This window comes from Castor canadensis, chromosome 2, assembly GCF_047511655.1.
Source record: "Castor canadensis chromosome 2, mCasCan1.hap1v2, whole genome shotgun sequence".
Lineage (NCBI taxonomy): Eukaryota > Metazoa > Chordata > Mammalia > Rodentia > Castoridae > Castor > Castor canadensis.
The window spans coordinates 3,655,807-3,679,880 of record NC_133387.1 but is presented as its reverse complement, the minus strand read 5'-3'; the positions used below and the strand labels follow the sequence as shown (position 1 = coordinate 3,679,880).

Below are 24,074 nucleotides of genomic sequence, written 5' to 3'. Positions count from 1 at the left end.
GAACTCATTGCAGTCTGTGGCCCTATTTTCCAGTGCAATGACCCCTCCCGGTGTGTCTGAGGGTCATGGCCGTGCCCTTGCTGTGACTCGGGTCTGGAAGGTTCTCACAGCCATGCTTCTGAACAACATGGCTTCTTCTCCTCAGTGCAGTCTAATTATTATCAGTTATGCACAATTTATGTTTTAGAAACCAAAAGAAAAGTGTTTAAGGCAATTTTAGCTCCAAAGGGATTCACCAAATGAGAATGTGTCCTTTTCAATTCTGTCATTCATTTCTCCCTTGCTGATCTGTGCTCTTTTCTCAATTTCTCTTTGGAATAATAAACTCAAACCTACCTTTTTATTTTCTGACATTAAATCTGTGTCTGCTGTAGGTCACCACAGCAGGCACCATTTTGGGCAGCTCTAATGAAGATAATTGTGCTGTTCTGCAGCGGTGCAGATGTTGCTGGGGATGGGGGAGGAGTGGTCTGGAAATCTGCGAGATCAGATTTGCATCAGAACAGCCCTGGCAATGGAGTTGTGTGGACTTCTGCACTAAAGAAGTCAGTGGCTTGTGATAGAAAGCACTGGAAGATGCTCAGGTAGTACATAAGTGAAAAGCCATGGGTATTTGAAGGTCATCTTGAAGGTTAACTTCAGAGTGTGGTCAAGCATGGATTATGGGAATTGAAGACTCACTGGTCTTGGTAAGAACAAAGCATGCAGATTCTTTTTATGGAGTTAAAATGTCATTACTGTTTGACTTAGGGGTAATGTCCGGAACTGCATTGCTAATACTCAACCCATATTTTAAATTTTGGAATAAATTATTTTAAAACATTTTATCAGGGCTGGGACATTTGCCTAGCAGGTGTGAGGCCCTGGGTTCAATCCCCAGTACCATAAACAATAACAGCAAAAAAAAAAAAAGCTATAACCTTACTATTGAAGAATAGCATACAAATAGGATATATGTTATATATTACATAAAATATGTGTGAATATTGCATCGCTGGATGAATTTTCAAACTGAAGGTGATCCAGCCAGCACCCCAAATGCCCTTTCTCAGTACAACTTCCCTCAAGGTGACCTAATTCATGACAGGGTCAGAGGCACTTGGGGAGAAAGCACACAGTATCTGACACATAAGTAAGACCCCTCGACTTTCGAACAACTCAAGGAATGTGGTCTATGTACTTTGAACTTGGACAGTGAATCAGAATCACTCTTTAAATTGAAGCAAATCTGAAGAGAGCCTTCTGACAGTCTCCTAAAAGAAAGGATCGATTTACACTGCTACCAACCTTAGGATGAGTTGCAAACTTCCATAGAACTAAGTAGTGTGTCCCTGGGACATCTTAACGTCTCTTTGTTGACTCCTGTCGTTAATTCTAGGACGGTTAGGTGCATCTTGCTTATGTATGGAATCCTTGCCGTAAGAGGCCATTCTCCTAAAGGATGCCGATAGCTGCTTATTACTCACACATGCCTTAGGACTGTCAGCCAAGGTGAATGTGGCTGTGTATTTATACACAAAGGGCACTTTTCAGGAGTTGCCCCATTACACATCCTGTTTTACAGACACAGTTGTGTGTAACCCATGAAAACGTAAATCTTACCACGGCACTCTGGTTTCTCTAGAGACAACTGCCTGGTTTAGACAACAGCTTCTTGGCAAATAAATTTTGAAATTGTCTAAGATGATACATTACAAAGGCCTGGCTGGTGCACTTGTTGCTATTTCAACTAACAATCTGGCCAGTCAGGAACCAAAGGCAGTCATTTTAGGAGTCAAAGTCAAGTTACTAGGTCGGGTTCAGAGATTTGGAAATCAACCACCTAATAAATAAAATCAGATAACTGGAGAGGAACAATCTGAAACAAACCAGGTGGACCTGGGATCCAGGAAGGAGTTCCAGGTTGAAATAGGCCTAATTTCTTTTGGGGGTAGAACTCACACCTGGCACCCAGCCTGAGCAAGCAGCCAGTGCTTCTGCAGAAGCAGAGCAGCCTTGCAGTTTCTGTAATCACTATTTCCTTTTCCTTAAAACCCAGAGTTCTCTGGTCAAAACCCGTACTTTTAAGTAGCTATTAACATCACCACCACAAATTTGGTTGAGTGATAAGTTATCAAACCTCATGCTTACTCAGTCAGTCTCTTTTTCACTTGTTTTTCTCTTACCCAGATTCTTCATGTCTTTTTTGATTATTATTCAATAAATGAAAAAGTACAGTATCCTCAGAGGATGACTGCTAAATTGCTGGACTAGTTGGAAGGGGAAGAAAAAGCTTGAGGGTTATGACAGACTAAAAAAATGTCTTCCCAAGAAAGATATCTATGTTCAATTGCCTGGAACCTGTGAATGTTGCTTTATATAGCAAAAGGAGGAGGGTTTCTTTTGTGGTTACCTTAGGCATCTTGAGATGGAGGGTTGTCCTGGATTATCCAGTAGGCCCTAAGTGCAGTGGCAGAGGGAGATTTGACAGCAGGCAGAGAAGAGGATGATGTGCTGGGAGGCAGGGATTAGAGTGATTTTGCCTTAAGCCAAGGATTGCTGACAGCCATAAGAAGCCAAAAGACAGAAGAGTAGCCTCCTCTCCAGAGCCTCCGAGGCCATAGCTCTACTGGCTGCTTTGATCCCAGTGAAACTGGCTTCAGACTTCTGCCTCCAGAATCAGAAGAGGGTAGAGTCTGTTGTGTGAAGCTACCCAGTTCCTGGCACTTCCTACAGCCCCAACAGGATAGTGATACCAGGGGAAACAAATGCCTCTCCCCACTTAGGGCCCTGTCCTACAACAGGCTGTCAGAAGTCAGAGCTAGAGAGAGATGTGTGGGCTTTTTGCCATGAACTGGAGCCCACCTGCCTGTGCCTCCCTCCTCCTCGCTGGCCCACCCACTGAGGAAGCCACACTGGGCTCTTCCCTTAGGACTGGAGGGCCACCTGCTGTTTAGGAACTGTGGTCCTCTGTCATCTTTTACACTAAGAAAAGAATGGAAGGGATTGGAGGGGTGACTCAAGTAGTAGAGCATGTGCCTAGCAAGCCCAAGGCCCCGAGTTCAAACCTCAGCACCAGAACAACAACAAAAAGCATGGAAAATTATTCACATTAAGGTGAATAGTGGTTGTTCCAAATGTGGAAGGAAAAGGCAATCCTGTCTCCAGCATTGACTGAGTTCTTTTGACTGCTACTTTGCTGACTATGCATTTAATAGACAAAAGCTCTAGTTAGTCTGTTAAATGAACAGAGATAAGAAAATTAAGCAGACATCAATACAGCTAGTAAAATTTAAATTTAAAAACATATTTTATAGAACAGATGATTTCTGAAATGAAGTCACCCTTTTAAAATGTGTGCCCTGTGTTTGTTGTGTGATCTGGGTGTTTGTGGTTTAGCATACCTACTTGAGTTGGCACTGGGAAAGACTCGCCCACTGCCCTCTCTCTTCCAGGAGTACTGCTCACCTGGGTTCATGCTACCTGGTCATTAGGAAGGGTAAGATGGCTGACACTAGTGTTCAGGCATCATTTAGACATGCTGGCCCAGACTCTAAATGTGGGAGCCAGAATGTTTCTTTACTGACTTTTACTGTATGAGTAATATATATTAAGAGAAAAAACTAATGATAGAAAGGATATTAAACTAACCAACAAAAGTCCTTTTCTACTATTTTCAATTCTATAACCAGTTCCTAGATTTCATCACTTTTCTTTACTTCTGATTCTAGTTCTGATATTTTTTCATAGATTCTTCATATTCTGTTTACATGTCAATGTTCGTGGATGACCAACTATGTAAATCAAGAATTTCACTCAGTTACATTCCTCTTTGCTTTTCTTTACTCTGAGTTATACGCCCTATAAAGTTATTCGAGGTCTCCTTTGATTAGTTTTTAGCAATATGTGAACAGGTATACGTTTATGTTTGACTTCATTAATCTTAAAAGCATCCCTTGCCTCCTCAACCAGGTGATGTGGGGAATTTGCACACCTGCACACCTGAAAGACCTTTGCCTCCACCCACAGCCTACTTCCCATGCTTTCTCTCAGCTGTGGGATATTTGCAATCTCATTTCTCACTATAATAAAGCCTCCCACAATCAGAAACAAATTCACTTCTTAAATGAACATTCAAATTTTATACTTAACATTTTCTGCCGCAGAATCTGACAATGCAGATTAATGCTGTATCACTAAACAATTTGTCTTCAGTCATTTAGGTCAAGTAGATTTTAATTTCTGAAAGTTCAGCAATAGCTACAATTAGCTTCTGGTTGCTTGGACTATGATATTTTTAAAAGCAAACTGAGTTGTCTTAGCAATTCTGTTGGATTAGTTCTACTTGATATGAAGAAGTAAAACTGTCTGCTGCAGACAAAATAGATGCCTACATTGCATATGGAAATGGAACATATAAATAAGCTTATAAAGGTTACACAACACAAGATTTGTACAAATTTTATGTTTCTGTGTACCAGCCACAAAAAATTTGGAAGTCAAAATTGTGAAAATACCAGTTGTGTTAGCCTACTTGAACCAACATAACAAAATGCACAATTCTCCTGGGTGGTCTAGACAATAGGATTTTATTTTCTTGAAGGTTCACAGTTCTCAAGGGTGGAAGGTCAAGATCAAGGTGCCAGCACGGTTGTTTTCTAGTGAGGCCTCTCTTTGTGGCTTGCAGCCGGTACCGTCTCTCTGTGTCCTCACACGGCTTTCCCTGTGTGTGCAGGTGTGACATGTGGAAAGAGAAAGGAAAGCTCTTCTATTTTTTTTTCAGTGCTGGCGTTTGAACCTAGGGGCTTGCACATGGTAGGCAGGGACTCTAGCACTTGTGCTTTTCACCCAGCCCTTTTGCTTTCATTTTGGTTTTTTTGCGAGAGGGTCTTGCCACTGCCTTTGCTGGGCTGGCCTTAAACTCGAGATTCTCCTGCTTCTGCCTCCCAAGTACATGGGATTATAGGTGTATACCACCATGCCAAGCTATTCCTCTTCTTATAAGGGCACCAGTCCTATCAGACTATAGCCTCACTCTCTGACCCCATATAATTTTATTTCTTCCTTAAAGGACCTTTCTCCAAGTACAGTGAGCTTGGGGTTTAGGGTTTCAACATATGAATTTTGAAGGGGACACCATTCATTCCATAAAAGCAGTACACATGGACATCTTTGGTGGGACATTAGGTACTAACACAGTCTGTCTTCTTGTCTCTATCCCATACACAAAGTATATTCGCTCTATCCCAGGGCCCCAGAAATCTCAACCTATCATAGCATCAGCTCAATATCCAATGTCATCAGCGCAGACATCCCAGAGCTAGAGGTAAGACTTTGGCGTGCTCTGTCTCTGTCCTGGCACAGTTCTTCTCTGTTGTGGACCCATGAAGCAAAAGAATTAAGTGTCAGTTACTGCAGTTTGATGCTGGGACAGATGTAGGGTGACAGTTGTAGACATTGTTGTTCAAAGACAGAAAGCAGGCAGTCGATTGTCTAGAGCTGAGAGGAGATGGGTGAGAACATGGGTTGACTGCTAATGGATACAGAGGTTCTTTTTGGCATAGTGAAAATATTCTAAACTTGGATCGTAATGATGGCTGTGCAGCTCTGGAGTGTACTGGAATCACTGAGTTGAACACCTTAAAAGGGTGAATTTTATGGTATGTGAGTTTCATCTCTAATAAGCATCTCAGAAAGGGAAAACTTAGGTAGTAAACTTATCAACCTATCTGCACAGTGGCTATAACTCACTAAAGAATAAATAAATAGGTTTTAAAGTTTCAGAGTTTCTATATCTAAATGAAATGAGTTAAGGACATAAAGACATATGGATACTTTGATACATTTAATTTAGAAGCTTAAAAAAACACAACGAGAATTTCTTAATTTATAGGGTATGTGTGATAAAATTCATGACTTAGCTGCCAGTATTTTAATGAAAAAATTACAATGTGGCTAATTTTGATATGATGCTACTGGTTTTTTTAAAAATTTTATTTTTGAATTAGCATGCATTAATAATATGAGGCGATTTTGTTGTGAAAATTCCATATATGAATACAGTGTACTTTGGACAAATTCACACCTCTGTTATACTTCCATTTTTCCCTCCCCACCCCCCCTTTTCAAACAGTGTTTGGAAGGTTTCATTGTGCTGTCTTCATGTGTATATATTAAGTGTAACTTCAATTCTTTTAACCCCCAGTATCCTCTCCTCTTACCTTCCCCCTTCCTACTGATTACCCCCCAGACAGCCCCCCATATACACTCATGCCCCATTATCATCATCATCATCATTTCAGAACTAGGTTCCACAAAAGAGCAAGAGCAGGGGACATTGGTCCCTGAGCTTATCTCACTCAGCATCATGCTCTCCAGTTCCATCCATTTCCTGATAAGGCTCATTTTACTTTATGCATTAGTAATCCTCCATGGAGAGAGAGCAAGCGAGAGAGAGAGAGAGAGAGATGATAGATAGATCATATTTTATTTATCCATCCACTGGTTGTCGGGCACCTCAACTGTTTCTACAGTTTGGCTATTGTGAACAGAGCTGCACTGAATGTTAGTATGTAGATATTTCACTTGTATTACTGACATGCCCAAGAGTGTAATGATGGGGTCATAAGGTAGGTCTGTTTTATTTTCTGAGAAACCTCTATACTTATTTCCATAATGGTTGCACTAGTGCACATCCTCACACACAGTGTGGGAGGGGCTTTCCCCCTACATCATTGCCAGCATCTGCTGTTTATTTTCTCAATGGCAGCCATTCTGCCTGGGGTGAGAGGAGATCTCAGAGTAGCTTTGACTTGCATCTCCTTTATGGCTGATGGTGTGCAACATGTCTTTGTGTATTTATTAGCCATTTGTATTTCTTCTTCTGAAAACTGTCTTCCATTATTTGTCCATTTATTAATTAGATTACTTGCTCTTTTGCTGTTTAGTTTTTTGAGCTCTTTGTGTATTCTAGACACTATCTCTTATCTGTTGAATAGCTGGCAAAGATTTTTCTCCCATTTTGTGGCTTGTCTTTTGATTCTGGTAATTGTTTCTTTTGATGATACACTACTGATTTTTATGGATGATTTTGAAGGTGTGAACTTACAGGAAGAAAAACTTTTAAGATAAATTAACCTCTGTGCAACTTTTCATAAACCTTGGGGATAACCATAACAGTATACTTCAGTAATGCCAAGACTTCATTACAAAAAAATAAGCAAAACTAAAGGCAAAGGGATAAATTGTAAAAGCAAATGCTTTCTTCATTCAAAAGTTAATCAAACGTCTAGTATGCACCCAGCCTCTTATAAAGATAGAGTCACAATTCGAATCCTAGAAAGAAAATGGAACAGTCAAGCTGATGTGGAAGATGGAAGGCAAAAGCTGAAGGGATACCAGCTTTCAGCAAGTAGAAAAGAAGTTTGTCCCACAGAAGTGTTGGTAAGGAATTCGTGCAGCACGTCTACTGTTACTCTGATCAGGCGGTTTGATGTAATTACCAGCCCTACAATATGTATTTGGTTTCTTACTTCCAGAATTGGACTATTCCAGAGAGACTTCTCCAGAGAAATAAACAATTTATTGTGGAGTGAATCTTACTCTTGTGAGGGGAGACCGTGCTTCCTAGACACACAGCTGCTGCTGCTGCTTCTGTCTCTCGGGTTTCGTCTACACATGAGACGCTGTCTTCTCAGTTCTGAACTGAGCATCCATCTTTTGAACAGCTGGGCACTGTAGCTCAGAATTAGGTCAGAAATTCCCAGGGTTTCATATTGCAATTTTCAGAGACGTTACTTGGTTTTACATTTCATTGTTCCTGATCTGTTGATAGTACAGTGGGTTACAAGTTTATTCTTTCAATTTGATAAGAATCTACTGAGGAAATTGGAGTATCATCTAAAACAGATACTATTAAAAGCCCTTCATTTGCTTAAAATAAAAAGAAGCCTAGTTGTAAGGACTAGTTCCAGTACCCAGCAGTATCCAGCACAGGACACTATGCACATACCCACAGTGGCAGAGCCAAAGGAGTCATACTGGGTTGTCAGAGAGCCACCTCTCTTGTATTCACCACATCCTTGTTGGGTCCCTCATTAATGTGACAGGATGTGCTGTTGTATTGAACTTTTAAACTAATGGTACAGGTGTAAACAGGACAGCTTCTTTCTTTTTTTTTAAGGTTTTAAATGTATGTTTAGTTCTCTGACATTTACACTAATAAATATTTCTGCATTCTTTATAATGTAAGGCTTAAAAATGTAAACTGGAATCATATGAACATTTTTCATTTCCATTTGTAAGAAAACATAAGTAATAAGTACTGTCAGAACTTTTTGTGGTTTACCTCTCCAAATCCATCCTCCCTCCTTCTTCCACCTGTTATGTCCTGGGAGGCTGAGCTTCTCCAAGGGTATCCTCAGCTCCTTAACATTGAGGTTTGTTTGGCCATGCTAAAATGGAAACAAAGGGGCAGAATGTTGCAGGAGACTAAAGGCTGGGATGCTTAACGGACAGCTTCTTTGATTCCCTGTGTTCTTCTGAAGTGTTTATAAAGGAGGAAACAAACATGATCAGCTATTATAGAAATAGCAGGAAATATTATTCTGAGGAAGAGGAGTTCATTGCTCTGGGCTCCAGCATGGCGTCTGTCTTCCTAGCTCACCATAGCCTTTGTCTCCTCTGAGTTTTGAAAACCCTAAGTACTTGGCACCTGCCATCTAACTGCCCACACATCATTGGAGGAGTCATTTAACCTCCCAGTTGCTCAGGCTTTCCTTCCTTGAAGTGGCTGTCCTGCCTCCTCATTCTGTGGGAATCAGAGAGGTGAAGACATCGCTGTACTCTGTAGATTGCATGGCGTTCAGCATCATCAGACTCTGTGCCCACCTGGACTCTCAGCAGCTCACCTGCATCACAGAGGTCAAGGCCCCTGAGCAGTCGAGCTGCAGACACAGCCACCTGGCCCATCTTAGGAGGTGGAGTTTATTTCTAGCTTAGAACATCTTTATGGAAGTTCCAAAATGTTCTCCAATAATTTTACTGTTTAAAAACAAAACTGTGTCAGAAATATCATAGGAAGGGAAGAGAGACTAAGCAACTCACCTCCGTGCTGACCTGCACATGAAATCTGCATCTCTGTAGACTCAGCACACCGTCGCATGCCAGGGTCTAACAGGATGCCATTCTTATTAGCAGTGCCACATGCCGATCAATAATCTATGAAGCAAAAGGTCTGGGAGCTTCAGGGTGAAATCCAAACTACAAAGGCCACTGGCCACTTCCAGTGTCCCCAACTTTAGATTGATTTCCAACTTAAGATGGAAGCTTAAGCCCATCCATTTCACCGTTTAACTGCAGAAGTGATAGAAAAATAGACAATGAACACACAGTTGCACTCAGAGAGAGACAAGAATGGGAGTTCTTCATGTGCCTGGAATGGAAAGGTGACCTCAAAAGAAGGACCATGCAGAAACTCTGCAGGAGGTCAGGCCAAATCCCTGTCATCCTGCAAACACAACATGAGAGGCAGGCATGTTGGTGTCCAGGAGAGACTGCTGGGTGCCCCTCCCCTAGAATGGGGTTCACAGCAAGAGGACCTCAACTTACATCTCCTGCTTAGGACAAAGAGCTCCAGCATGCACACCATATGAGGTCTGTAGAGAGCTCTTAGCTATACCCCTGTATAACAGCACCAACTATGCATGCCCAAAAACCACGATCTCTAAAGTAGGGAAACCAGATTCTCAGTTTGTAAAAGAATTGTCGATGTGGTAAAGTAGCCTAAAACCATAGAGTTGATGATCTTGAAAAAGAGCTAATTAGAAATTTTAGAAATTAAAATATAATTATTTTTAAATTAAAAACTTAGTAACTGAGTAAAAAATCAGTTCAGACATGCAAAAAACTAAAAACATTGATATGGAAGACTGAGCTAAGAAATCACATGAATGCTCCCAAGGGCATAGAAGGTTGGCAAGGACTATGGAAGCTGACCTAGGGGCAACTGCTCTGCCCCATTGGAATTCTGCAAGGAGGGAATAAGAGGATGGAGAGGCAAGGGCAAGGTCAAATGAGGCCATTATTGGTAGTATTCCTACTGTGAAGATATGTAACTTTTAGACTGAAAAATATACTCTCACATAGGGCTTAAAACGTAAATCCACAAGTGAACACTTTATACAGAATTTTGGAATGTCAAATATAACAAGAGAATCTACCTTCATCTCTAGCTACTTCCTGCTCATGCTGTCTGCCTTGCCAACGCCAACACACTCTCAATTTCCTGAAAATGCCACATCCACCGACAACTTCTCAGCCTGGCAACCCTTCCCAGCTTGGATGCTCTTTTCTCTCCTTTCTCTTGGCTAAAGCTTTTCTCCTTGAGAAAGTCTTGCCAGTCTTCCTCCCACGTTCCTATTCCCTAATCCCTGAAATGTTATAGCAGCATGGCCATCCAACTGCTCTCTGCACCGTCACTGTTGTTGCTGGTCATTTATTTGACTCTGGCTCTCCTTGCTGTGTGAGCTTCTCACAGTTGGCTATCAGGTCTTTCAGCTTTGGCTCTTCAAGGCTCAGCATGGTTCATGGAATGTGGCAGCCACTCATACCTGTCATCACCTCAAATGACTTGGGAAATGAATGAAATTATAAGCCAATAAGTTAGGAAGCAGTTGAATGTGTCACCAGAGTGGAGAGACCAGCTGTGAGTTTCTTCAGGAGGTGGAGCTAGTTATCAACAAAGCCAAATCTTCTGTCTTGAACAGAGGAGTTTAATGTGTGTGTGTGTGTGTGTATCTTAATGCTCTACCACAAACTTCCCTATCTTTAAAAAAATAAAATAACAGTTATCTTAAAAATAGAACACGTTTTGGAAACGAAGAATTTTTGGCAAGAAAAGTTGACTTTCCATCTGTTATTTCCAGTTTGTCTAAATGGCAGCCTTACATTCTTTTGTTATTAGACATATGGATAGCTCAAGATGTAGAGCTAGAATCATCCTTGAATAGTGAAGTTCAAACAGAATTTATGTTGTAGTATGATTATTTTCTGACCACATTCCTAAGAATGTCTCAGAGTGTTGAAGTTCGCAGGGTAACTTCGTTAGATCACTATCTAGTGACCTTGAAAATTTTCATTTAATACCTGTTTTCCATATGGAAATGCATCATGATTTAAGCTGAGTGTATTTTCTCAGGACTGCTTCAATAGTAGATAGAAAGGAGCTGCAGAAGCTTGGTTTAGTTTTCCAGGTTGTGTTTAGCACCTGGGACTACTCCACATAAAATTGTGTCTCACAGGAAGGCCACCTTGAATCACATCATTCTGAAAATTTTAAGACTTTTATGCACAATAATCCTACTTGATATTCAAGAAATCAATGAAGGTACAAATTCTGATGTACATCAGAAATGGTCAAGTTAAGTAGAGCGCCTTATTAGTGTAACAGAAGAGAAGTTAGCTGACTGTCCCTCTGTTAATGTAGGCTTTCTAGACAGCCCTGTGTCTATTCAAAGTGGGTGAATGGATTTTTTGGCTCTACTGGAGATGTCCTATTCTGAGGGAGACCTAAAATCCCAGACTCTGACCTCTGGAAATAGGATAAAAGCTGCCAGATATTTTACTTTCACCATCTGGGGTCACTAACTGACCATGACCCTGGGGATGGATATTGCTCCAGCACCTTCATGGGCTTGTCCCTGGCATTTCCTCCTAAGGAAAGAATTCAAGATAAGTCAAGGCTGACCTGGGGCATCTGCTTCCAGACAGATGGGGTGTTATCCTGTCTGAACAAGAACCAACCCACTGCCAAGAGACAGACAGGAACAAGTGAAGCCTGTGGAAAATAAATACCTAAGGAGGATTTTTTTATGTCTTTGAATTTCCAGCAGTCATCATGGTGCCTGTAATTAGTGGCATTTAATGAATGCCTAATGAATGATTGTTTGGACAACACCATTGAGCTCCATTCTGGACACGTGTCTTACTCTCTTGGTCATTAACACCTGGAAACAGATTTCACCCCATACCAAAAAAATACCATCATTTAGGTGTTGCAAGTACACGTGAGGTGGGAATGAGACCATTTTATTGAATCATGATGTCCTTACCTTAGTTTTTGACAGCTTAATTAAAATTAAAAGCGAGACTGATTTCATTCACTATTCGTTTATAGAAATTATGTTTTTTCTGTATATGCTGTTTCTGACTGGCAATCAGAATGCCTTAAAAAAGACTAATAAAAAAAGTTGAACTATTTGTCTCTTTTTTTCCAGCGGAAGATAATAGTCTGTCTCAGAAGAAGAAGGTCACTGTGGAAGATCTTTTCAGTGATGATTTCAAAATCCATGACCCCGAGGCGAAGTGGATAAGCGGTGAGTCCAGAGTCCTTGCACCTGAGAAGTTCTTCCCACTTGCAGCCTCTTCTCCAGTCTGGGTTTGGTGGTTTGTTTCTTGGTACACAGAGCTTTTGCTGTGATCATCACCATGTGTCATCCTAAGAGCATGTGAATTTGGTAACGCCAACTCCTTGTTGTATGTGTTGCCACACAGGCATCAGCACAGTGTCAGATACATGACAAATGGGTGACTTCCTTCATGTGTCACTTCCGGGAGCCATTAAGTGACATGTTTCTAGGCATCACAGCCTGTGGTGAGGCACCCAAAGACAGCTTTCCTGCCTGCTCCACTGTCTTGATCAGCCTCCATGGTTTTACTTTCACTTTGGCAAAGCAGAGGAACAAGCAGTAGCCAGGGACTCCCCATGACACTGCTGAACACAGGGAGCCAGTGAGAAGACACTGAGAAATCTATCTTGACTCAAATTTTTTAAATGTTTTAATTTTTATTAAGATTTATTCATTGTACAGGGGGATTGTGATAATTCCAAATAGGCTTACATTCTACATTGGTTAGATCACCCCCACTATGCACTCCCCCCTCAGTTTTAATCTGAATCACACCTAATTTTCTTGTTTGGGTTTTTTTTTTCCTGAATGACAAAATAAAGTAGAATTAGCAGTAGGAGGCAATATATACAGTCAACACTCTTTTGGTCCCCACCATGATGGTTTTCCTCTAACAGGCTTTGACATCACAGGAGTGTATTCATGGAGCAAGGTGCAAACACCTGCTCACCTCCCTTGCTGACAGTGCCTCTCCTTTATCTCTGGTAGTTGCATTCAGCTCTGTCTTCGTGGATGCACTTGAAAATGAATGCTCAGGTTGGACAACCTTTCTGGTGCAATGCTTGAGGTCCTATTCAAATCATGGCTTTTATAATAAGTGGGGATCCAGAGAGATTAAATGGCTTTTCTGGACTCATTGGAATAGCAGCACAATATCACTAGCAGCCTGCCTCCTGACTTCCAGCTTTGTGCTCTTTCCGTTACTCGGTTTTGTTGGGTGACATGGTATTGTTAGATTTTTGTTATTGTTGTCAAACAATAAAATATTTTTTCATGCTTCACAAACTCTCAGAAATCAACTAACAGTGGACTTTGCTTGTAATGTCCTCCTTGGGGGAACAGCTTCTCTTTTGTCCTCTTCTTTGACTTCAGTATTCATTTCTGACCCTTAGATTATCTTATTTACAAATGAAAATAGTCACTGGATTTTGGAGGTAATGTATTTTAGAAACAGGGGAAAGAGAAGCAGTGTATTGTGAATATGAAGAGAAGGGATACAGAAATGCAAGCCATAAGATGAAGTAGAGGTCTTTCTGCTTGACAAGGAGTTAATTTTACCTTTGGCATTGGTCCTGCCTTAGCATTTGCTGTGCTTGTGCTGACCAGGTGCACAGACAGTTGTGAGCAGCCATGGTGCACTCTGGCCAGACATTGGGAATAAAGCATCTTTACACTCCTTACGGAGCTCAAAACCACATTCTGGAAAGGTACCAATGACATGCTGGATGCAGAGGAGGAATTCCATTTTCTCATTCACCTTGAGAAGGTGCTTCAGAGGTAGGGCATAAACTTGACCTTAAAGGGTGGTTAGGATTTGTTAGTCAAGCACAGAATAGACCTCTAGAAAAAGGTAAGTCTAAAATGTTAATCTGTACTAATTGGGAGACCAAGGGGAAGCTCAGAGACAACATTGAGGGATGAAAAGAACAAAGACAAGCAAACCCTAGTGGAAATATAGATTGTGGGGTCAATCTAAGGCCAGACATGAGGGACACCAAATCCCCAAAACTGCATTGTAGCATTCAGAGTGGGCTAGAGGGCCTGAAAAAAAACCCACAAAATAGGTGCATATTCCTTCTTCAGGTGCCACCGTTTCAGCCTTGCCCTAAATCAGCAATCTATGTGCAAAAAAGAGGTTAAGCAGCGATGGGGAGGCACAGAGCCCAGAAAAGTTTCTTCAGGCACCTGGTCAGTGAAGATGTAAGGAGTTTGCATTTTGTAAGCAATGAGTGCATAGGACCCAGAGACGTTCTGGCTGTCTGGCCAAAGGAAAACAGCTGGAAATTCCTTATGGCCCTGAAGTTGGGAGTTAAGACTATGGCATGGCCAAACCCCAGCAGAAAATGCCCAGGCTGCCTGTTTTGGCAAGTGAAATCTGCTCATAAGAACCACGCATGGGTCTACACGGGCCTACCAGTAAAGGGTCACCTGGAGTGTCCCCAGGACCCTTCCTTTGTAATGTGCACACAGAGTGAGTTCTGTTAGGATGTAGCCAGGCAGTCCGCAAACATTTGGAGTGTATTGGAACAAAATTGTCCCCGACACTACTTTAGGCTACCTTCTTACCTTCTTTCACTTATTGCTTTTCCTGATCATCCTTTCCTCCCTGCTTCCTAAGCATCTGCTAGGTTAAAGTGATGAAGCAACCTTGCAATGGTTAGTAACGGTCTACAATTGGCTTCTTACAAACGCTGTGAGAATTCACTCATTTTTGTACCACATGCCTAAGTGTTAAGACCTAGGAAAAATTATTATGAACTCACAGGTGATCTCATTTTTTAGAACCGGGAGAAGTTTTAGACATTATTAGAACATGCATTCATTCATTCAGGAAGAGTTTATTGAGGGCCTGCAATGGAGCAGGCAGATTTCTGGGCCCAGAGAGGGTGAATAATTCTTCATGGCAAATATGGAAATCACTACCACCACCACAGTACCTCTTCTTCTTCCTCCTCTCCCCCTCTTCTTCCTCATCACTATCACCATCATCTACTGAATAGTGTTTTAAGCTCTAGGCTAAGTGCCTTACACATATTAAGTCACTTAATTCTCACATAGTACAGTTGTGAGATTCCCATCGTACAGTTGTGGAAAATGAGGCTTAGGGTATTTAAGTAACTTGATCTGTATCATACAGTTAGTAACTACAAAATGTGGACTTCAACCTAGGCATGCCTCACTGGTTTTTATAAACTATGCTCCCCTGGATAAAATCTAGACTTTCTGTCACCAGGCAACTGCTTTTGCAACCTCTAGATAGCTACTCTGTGTGTTTTAACCAAGAGTGTGGATCGTGGATATTTCAGAATTATTGCCAGCCTTTAAATTCTCTTCTAGAATTCTTTAAATTCTCTCTCTTCTTACCCCTGTTGCCTGTACCAGAGTTAATAAAATCCCAGTGACAGAGAAGATGGGGCCACCCTGTTCTGAGAAGAGATTTGACTTGTTTAGGCTCCATTAACCACTTTGGGCTTACCGTTAGAGTTAACAGTCTAGAACTTGTGAACTTTATCAGGAGGAAATGGGTTAGAGTTGTTTCCTCTCCCCCATTTTAATACCATAGCTTCACTTTTTAAAATTCTACCTTTTCTGAAAATGACTGGCAGAATAGTTTTTACCTCCTCTAACATCCCAGGTTTGTTACAACCTCTGGACAAACCGAAGGAAGTATGTGAACTAACAGAACCTACATCCAAAGGCTCCCTCTCAGCTCCTCCTGCCAGGGAAGGGGCTGCAACAGCACAGTCTCTCACACATGAGCACCACTGAGTAGCTTCTATGTCTTATGTCAGCCATCTAGCCCTCTCAGCATGGGGCAGCCTCCATGCTCAGATCTGGATTCTGTGACAGGAGGTGCCATTGGTGACTACTTGTCCACAGGAGCCCATCATCTTGGCTCTCCTGGGCCCTTTACTCTTGCCATTTCCTAGATGGGAATGGATACCTGTCCTCTCCTTCAACCTCCACATCTTCCCGCAACCAGAGCACAGCTTGCGAGCACCCCCTACCTCATCCCTCATACACCTACCCTGCCACGTGTTCTGCTGCCCCTTCCTGTAGCAACCAATGACCTGTCTCCTGTCTATGTGTCACCTAAACAAACCACAGGTGAACTTGCTTCACCAGCTTAAGAAGTAATTGCAGCAAATCTCTCCTAAATGTTTTGGATCATTCTCATCTTGAAGCATGTTCTCATTTCTCTCACCTTTAGTGCATGCACATACACACATACATACACAGAGACACACACACACCTTACTGAGTCCATGGTCTCGCCTCTCCTCAGAAGCTGGAGGCAGGGGTATAACTGGTGTCTCCCACCTTCCCTCCCTTCTTTCTGACTCTGTTCTAGGAGGCTTCTGACCCAGCTCTTCTGAAATTCCTCCCATCAGAGTTAAGGAGACTCTCTAGGTTGCTAATATCAGGTGTCATTTCTCAGACCCCCTCTTACTTTAAGGCCAGCAGCATGTGACAGGAAGTACAGCTTCTCCCCTAGAAGTTCCAACTGGCCTGAGGCCACTCCACCCACTGGCATGGCCTCTAACTGGTAGATAGTACCCTGGCCATCCAGGTCCTCTTGCTGGCTGTCTTTTCCTCCACTGTCCATATTGGTGGTCCTGGGCCCAGACGAGGCCCCTGCTTTTCACACCTGCATTCCCTCCTTGCTGCTTCTACCTAATGTCATGATTTTAAACACCCTCTCTACTTCTGCATCCCCTAAATGCTCATCTCCGGGCCAGACCACTCCTCAAACTTCTCAAATGCCTCGCTGACATCACAAATTTAACCTTAATACTTCCAAATCCAAGTTCTTGATTCCCTCAAAAACAAAACCACAAAAAAAAGTTTTTAAACTTCCCTATATACAGCTCCCCAATGTCAGCAATGGGAAACTTACCTGTTTTAATTTACTTTGATAACCCTCACTAGTCTATTTATATTTCGAATGCCTCTTATTAAGCCTGGTTCAGACTTGTAATGAGGACCTCTCTAGAAAGAGAGTAGAAGGTATTCACATAGAGCCTACTTTCTGCCCTCTTCTCCTTCCACCCATGAACCAGGGAGGGTCTCCCACGGATAGGCGGAACCCATCACTGGGCTCTGGGAGCAGTGATGGCAAGGACCCTGGATGACCCACCCTCGACAGATGGCTTTGCTGTTGCAGAATTGCCTTTTGTGAAGACAGGCCATGCTGGGCCTTGGGAACAATGTGATATCAAAGCCTCAGCTCCTGTGCTCCCTGCAAGCCAAGGACACCAGCATCCTTCAGGGGCCCCACTCTCCCTTCTCCTCCCAGTATCTTCAGGATGCAGACAGGCCAGACTGAGTGGCTAGTTTTAGAAGCTGATTAGTTTGTCTGCTGGCTGCAGGCAGGCTTACCCTCGGCTGTCCCTGTCCTCACCTCCTCCCTGCTCAACTGAAGTCCTAATGCAGTGAAGACCATCGTGGCTGGCACCAGACTCTCTACTGTGTTTACACTCATTTTCATGAATCCTGCCACTTATCAGAGAGTCCTCTGTGGCTCAGGACGCAGGACTGGAGAGACTGTAAAATTAGAGAAAATCACTTCCTTTGAATGTAGGAAAATATCAGCTGGCTGGTTGATTCTGGAAAAGTATATGTTTGAGGAGATAAAATTGGAGTTGGTGCACAGAGAGCTCAAACGACTTGGTTTCCAAATGAGCTTTATGTTTTTCTCTTTTGTTTCTATGAAAACCCAGATGGGTTTTAAAAATAAGGATTATGGGGTTCAGCAAAAGGGGCACTCAGGTTTCAAATGGTTCACGTTTTTCCATTTCTTTTTGGAGGCCACATTTCTCAGTCAGAACCACTGAGCCTCAGGATGGTAGAGAAGGCAGATGTCACCTCGACATCATTTACTGCAGCAGCTAGAACCAATGGCAAGCAGTGACTGCAGGGAAATGCCCAAGACGGACAGGCTCCCAAACAGCGAGAATGTCCCTCTCTGGCTTGGGAACAGATGGACATGATAATAGTGATCACCTGAAGTCAGTGTGTAAAGCCCACATTGGGAACAACATCCTCGTGCCACACTAAAGCTCTTAATAAATAAGCCGAGTGTAATTATCTTGCACGTTTGTGCAAACCAACGATTTTTTTTTCTCTGTCTTTGTTGTCATCCCTATGATTCCATCTCTTCTCAGATGAGAGCCCAAGCACTCTGGCCTTAGGAGGGCAGTTAGACCTCCACTGTTGAGTGCAGTTAAACCCATCCACACCATCACTCCCCTGTGCTCAGACCCATGTGCTCCAGCACCCACCTGCCTGCCTTGTTCTATCTCTTCCTGGCTAAAACTATTGCATATCTAACCTCCTTCCAAAGTTTCCTATTGGAGTTTTCCATAACACCACAGGAAAATGTAAGACAGTAACATTTAGTGCCAATCGCAATAAAAGCAGTAAATAGCAACAGTAACAGAAGGGATACTGTAGCTACATTAAGAACCTCAGCGGCTTCATTCAATCCTCATTAAAACCCAGGGAGGGTTTGTTTGGTTTTTTTTAATGTTTACTTTAGAAGCTAGGAAACTATGAATCAAAGAAAGGAAGTTACAGAGGACTGTAAAAAGTCCCTGTGGTCCTGCATCAGTGGGCCTTCCTGGTCTCCTCTCCTGGCCTCCCACCACCCTGCTTTCTCTCTGGACCATGCCCTCTACCTGCCCACCCCTAGCCACACCAGGTTCTTTGGTTGCTTACTGGCTTTATCTCTGTTCTCTTTTTCTGAAGATGCTTTTATGCAACACTTCTTTGCTTCAGAAATTCTTGTTCGTCTTTTTGCTTGATCCAAAATAAATTCTCCCTGCTTTGTCCAGATTAGAATTAGTTGCTCAGTTCTCTGGGTTGTAATAGAACTCTGTAAGACGTCAGTCAGAACAGCAGCTTGGGAAGGATCAAGGGTCAGCCATTCTTGGGCAGCCAGTCCAGTCTAAAGAGGCTGGATCTGTGTCCTCACTCCAGTGGCAATTAAAGGACGTCCTGCAGGGCAGTGCCAGCTGAGGTCTTTTCCCTGCCTGAGGTTCCAGAGGGTCTCTGCCTTAAATAATGGCTTGATGCCAGGCCCTGCTGCTGAGATTTAATGCATGATTTAGGGACTCAAATAAGTCTCTGCAGACTTATCTTAGCCAACACTCTTCTAGCAAAGACAGGCATGTTCTGACTCTTTTAATTAGTTCATCTTTGGCAGGTGTTGCTTCAACAGGAAATTTAAATGCCATTCCCATCTTGAATCCCATTCAGATCCTTAAAGACTTTGTGTATTTGTTTGCATTACAAAGGGACAGGCTTCATTTTTTTGGATTTAGTGAAATAATCTTTTCTAGGACAGTAAATAGATGTTTCAGGAGCTCCAAGACTCAGTAGGAATTTTCCTGAGGAACACTCCCCCATTTTTCCTCAGAGCAGATGAGCAAGAGGGACCTTCAAGGGTGACACGTGGGGACACCAGTCTCTCGTCAAGGCAAGTTCTAAGTCTGGGGCAAGTGATTTTCTGCCTGACAACACTACCAGCTTAAGAGCACTGTCACCCCAACACCCCAGCAGCCCACAGGTCAGGATTCACAGCTTTGTTTTATTTTAATTTCACCCAAATTAAGACTCAGAGAACTTAGGAGAATATCACTGTGCCACAGCTGTTGGACCCACAGTGAGATTTGGTTTGGCATGCTTTCTGGAGTGCGCCTTGTAATACACACCACCAGGAAGGCCCATTAATTAGAGACTCACATCCTTCAACACAGTGACCCGCACACAGTACTTCTGTTATCATTTATTGCCTCAATTAAATTATCCCACTTAGTCCTTAACCCTGGCAACCTGCTGGAGCCTCATTAATTATCATTGACATCTTTCCAAACATGGATCACCTTCTTAATTAATAGAAAAGAATCACCTGATCTCTCCATAACTGAGTGCAACCCACTGTGACCCATCAGTCTTCTAAATGCAGTGCGTCCACCTTCATGGCAGGTGTCTGTTTACAACTCTGTCTTGCCCTTGACAAAAAGCTTCTTGGAGGCCACAAATGCATCATAGTAATTATCATATTTCCACATAGGACAATATCTGGCATTAGTAAAATCATGATAAATATTCACCAATTGAATGACTGAGGCAGCAAGGAGACAGCTTAGAGGAACCGAATTTCTGGTTGATTGGGGACTAATCAGGTCCTTTATTCATTATACACCTTGGCACTTTAAGAAAAACACATACATTCATAATGACAGATATACATCTGATTCTATTTTCTTGCTTTAACTGTGAGCCTCCAACAGATGGTGAGTTTTATGCTTGCCACTAACCGAGCATGCACAAAATGTGCCACACAGTCTGTCAAGTTCTGTTAGGGAATTTTCTCACTCATCCACCCAAACCCACCGTGGGAGAGACATGTAACATCACCTCCACAGAGTCCAAATAGCCCCAAATCTTCCAATGGGATGGTGTCAACCAGAAGCGTAAACATGAACCCACATCCTAGAGGAAGTTGGGTGTGCTGCATTTTCTCTGTGCAAACCTCTTCCTCCCTCCTGCACATCGTGACTCAGTTCTTTCCCAGTTTGCTTTGCTCCTCATGTGGACATGCTCTCCAAAATGTGCTAACACAAAAGTGCCTAATCATGGACTTTTATGAAGACTTACAGGATGGCAAGGAGAGATATGGCACACCAGAGAAGTCAGGTGACTGAATGAGAACATCACATCCTGCTCTTCCTAAGCCCTTGTCATTCTTGCCTCAGGGAACTCCTCACTGCCTGTCTTCCCCTGTGTAGGGCGAGTCCACACACTGAGGGCTTGTTTTGATGCAGTTGCTTTCAGGAGGCCCCTTGACCCCAGTCGATGGCCAAGAGAGACTGAGTTAGGGCTGAGTGACACAGGAAGGAATCAAAGTTGCCTTCACCCCTGGCATGACTCTCACACTCACATTTTGGATGTGGGAGGCTACTGTGCACAGCCTGCCAGCCATGTCCTGTGCTTCCTGAAAGCTGAGCGTCTTCCAGAGGGAGGCTGTTCTGAGTCCCAGGCAGGCCTGCTTGTATCTGGTAGTGTGCATACGGCTGGGATGGAATTCCTGTTTTTGTCTCTCATCTCCTCTTCACTGGACTGGAAGTGGTGGAAAGGGTATAGGAGTGGATATGATGGCTTCTGAATGTTTTTGATTCTTAGCAGGTTTTTGGGCTTTTAGACCCAAATTCCCCTAATGTGTGGCAATTTCACATGTGCTGTCCTTCCTAGCCATCCCTAGGCCCCTACCCATGCTGTCTTCTGGGTCACCATCTTCTTTTCCCTTCCAGACCCTTTTCTGAGTATTCTGGGCTTCTCTTAAGTCTTCTCTGTCCAGAGAAACCAGGGAACACCCCGATTCCAGCCCTTCATGAAGGAGATGATTGCAGCTGCGAGTGGATCCTCTTTTCCATGCCCCTGCCTTGGGCACTGTCCACCATTTCTCTACAACCAGCAAGAAGTCACATGAAGTACTTTTCAAAAAATAAACACATATTACTGCAGTCTCTGCCTTTTGCAAATGAGTTTGTTTTCTTGACTTCTCTCAGCTCATATTCTTAGACAGGGCGTTCATTTCTACACGCAAGGCTATAGTGACAACTAACTTCCATAGCTGAAAGTAGCAGAATGCTTCCTGTTAACCCCAGTGTTAAGGTACCTTGAGTCAGAGAGGTTAAGGCTGTAGCCCTGGGTCACCCAGCCAGTATATGGCAGAATTAGTCTGCTGTGGTTTGATCTTTAGGTCCCCCAAAGACCCCAATGTTAAAGGCTTGGTCTCTAGCCTTTGGTGATATTGGGGGGTGGTGAAATGTACAACAGGTGGGGTCTAGTGGGAGGTCTTACAATCACTGGAGATGTGCCCTTGAGGGAATAGGTAGGCCCAGCCCTTTCCCCTTCCTCTCTTTTCATATTATGGCTATGATGTGACCAGTGTTGTTCTGCCACATGCTCCTATGCTGATGTGCTGTGCCCCACCCTGTGCCTCCACCCCAAAGGCCTAAAAGCAACAGGGCCAATCAACCATGGACTGAAACTCCCAAAACTGTGAGCCAAAATTAACCTTCTCTTTTTATAAGATGATTATCTCAGGTGTTTCATAGTAATGGAAAGCTGCCTAATACATAGTCTTTTTTAGCATCAGTAAGTCTGACTTACTCTGAAAATGCCTCCCAAAGCCCAGGGAAGAGTTGATTTACTAAGCACAAGGGCATGAGCAAGCCATAGTCATGGTGGACATTAATGCATACATGGTGTAAATTAGGAAGTACCCATGAAGAACATGGCCATGTTTGTGTCCTCTTGCTCTCTCAGGGTCAGCAATTCCTTAGTGTAGTGTAGGACCTCATCCAAAGTGTGCAATCCCTCCCCCTTGTCACTAGTCTTTTCCAAACCTAGCTTCCTGGAGGCCATAGCACAGTAAGGGGCAAATCTGTCAGCAGCCCCCACAGCCTTTGGAGGCCCCGAAGGGTGGCCAAGTGGAGTGTGAGCTTTGCATTTTCCACCAGATGGAAGTTACTCATTTCTGCCATTTGGCTTATTTCTATGTCAGCTTTTGAGCCTCGTCCCAAATAACTCTGGGCACCAATACTGTTTTTATTGCAGTTGTGATCTGCAAAGATAAATCTCCATGAAATAAATGGCTGTGCCTGAACAGAATACTGCTGCTAGATAATTATTTGGAGGACTTAAATGAGTTTTTTAAATTTTGGGGCTGGGTGGGGGTACATTGGAGTATTTGCAAAAGTTCTTACAATGTATCAAATGTATCATACTAGAATTCACCCCCTCCACTGCTGTCTTTCATCCCCCCTCCCCCAATTCCTGGAACAATTTCAACAGGTATCATTTGTGCATTTACTTACATGTATGCACAGTATTTGTGCCTCCCCGCCCCAGTGTCACTCCCTTCCCCCACCTCTGGGCAGAACCTATTCTGCCCTCCTGTTCTCCAATTTTGTAGAAGGAAAAACAAAATATAAGAAAAATATGGCATTTTTGCTAGCTTGAGATAAAGATAACTACACAGAGAGATTCCTTGTGTTGTTTCCATGCACATGTGTATTGCCACACAAATTGGTTCATCTCTACCAGACCTCTTCACTACTCTAGTCCCCTTCCCAGAGTGGCCTCGGCCAGTTTACGATTACTATATCTTAAACTGTTCCTATATAGTGAACACATCAAGTTTTGTTTTATTTAAGACTTGTTTAATCTAAGACTTTGCTGTGCATCCATGCTAGCTTGAGGGGTGATGAGTTAGTTTTAAGTCAGGAATTCTAATGGATAAATTGTCCTGCCTGTTTTCTGCCTAGAGCTCAGCATGAGTGACGTAGTTTATAGAGTGATAGCCAGAGATCAGGAATGACTCTTCAGAGCTCCTTTCAATGCATGTGATTATATTTAAAGTAAATCAGTAACAAGACCCCTATCTGGCTACATTGTAAATCTCTGTAGCACATCTGTGACATGAGTGTGCAAGGCACACAAGAGAGGATGGGTGGACTGCTCGGTGGAGAGAATGCATTCCATCTTTTGTGGAATGTTTGCTTTTCCATCTTTCTTCTTAATGACTTCACACCCTGAAATAGGATTTTACTGAACATAAAGTACTGATGTTCATCCTCAAACCAAATTGTTTGGTTTTAAAAATCTTAATGTTGGATTAAGATCTTGTAATAAGTAAGGTTAAACAAAGAACCAGTGGATTGAAAATAAAACTAGAGCCTACTATTTACCCACTGATAGACATTAGAAGCAATGACCACATCAGCATTCCTGGAGCCCATCTTTAAGCTATTAAAAGCCTTTCTTCCTAATTGCTCAGATCCCAAGACAGGTCTAGAAGAAACTGTGAAATGCTTAAGAAAAGACCCAAGAGTCAAA

The 24,074-nt window shown here is 42.7% G+C and overlaps 1 protein-coding gene across 6 annotated transcripts in view; it reads left to right on the top strand.

Annotated features, from left to right (window-relative positions):
- Dpp6 (dipeptidyl peptidase like 6) overlaps window positions 1-24,074 on the top strand; it is a 945,197-nt gene that overhangs the window by 583,802 nt on the left and 337,321 nt on the right. For all 6 annotated transcript variants that reach the window (XM_074060144.1, XM_074060158.1, XM_074060135.1 and 3 more), the window contains exon 3: window positions 12,255-12,353. In XM_074060144.1, coding sequence (XP_073916245.1) covers window positions 12,255-12,353 — 99 coding nt within the window. The remainder of the gene's footprint in view (window positions 1-12,254; window positions 12,354-24,074) is intronic.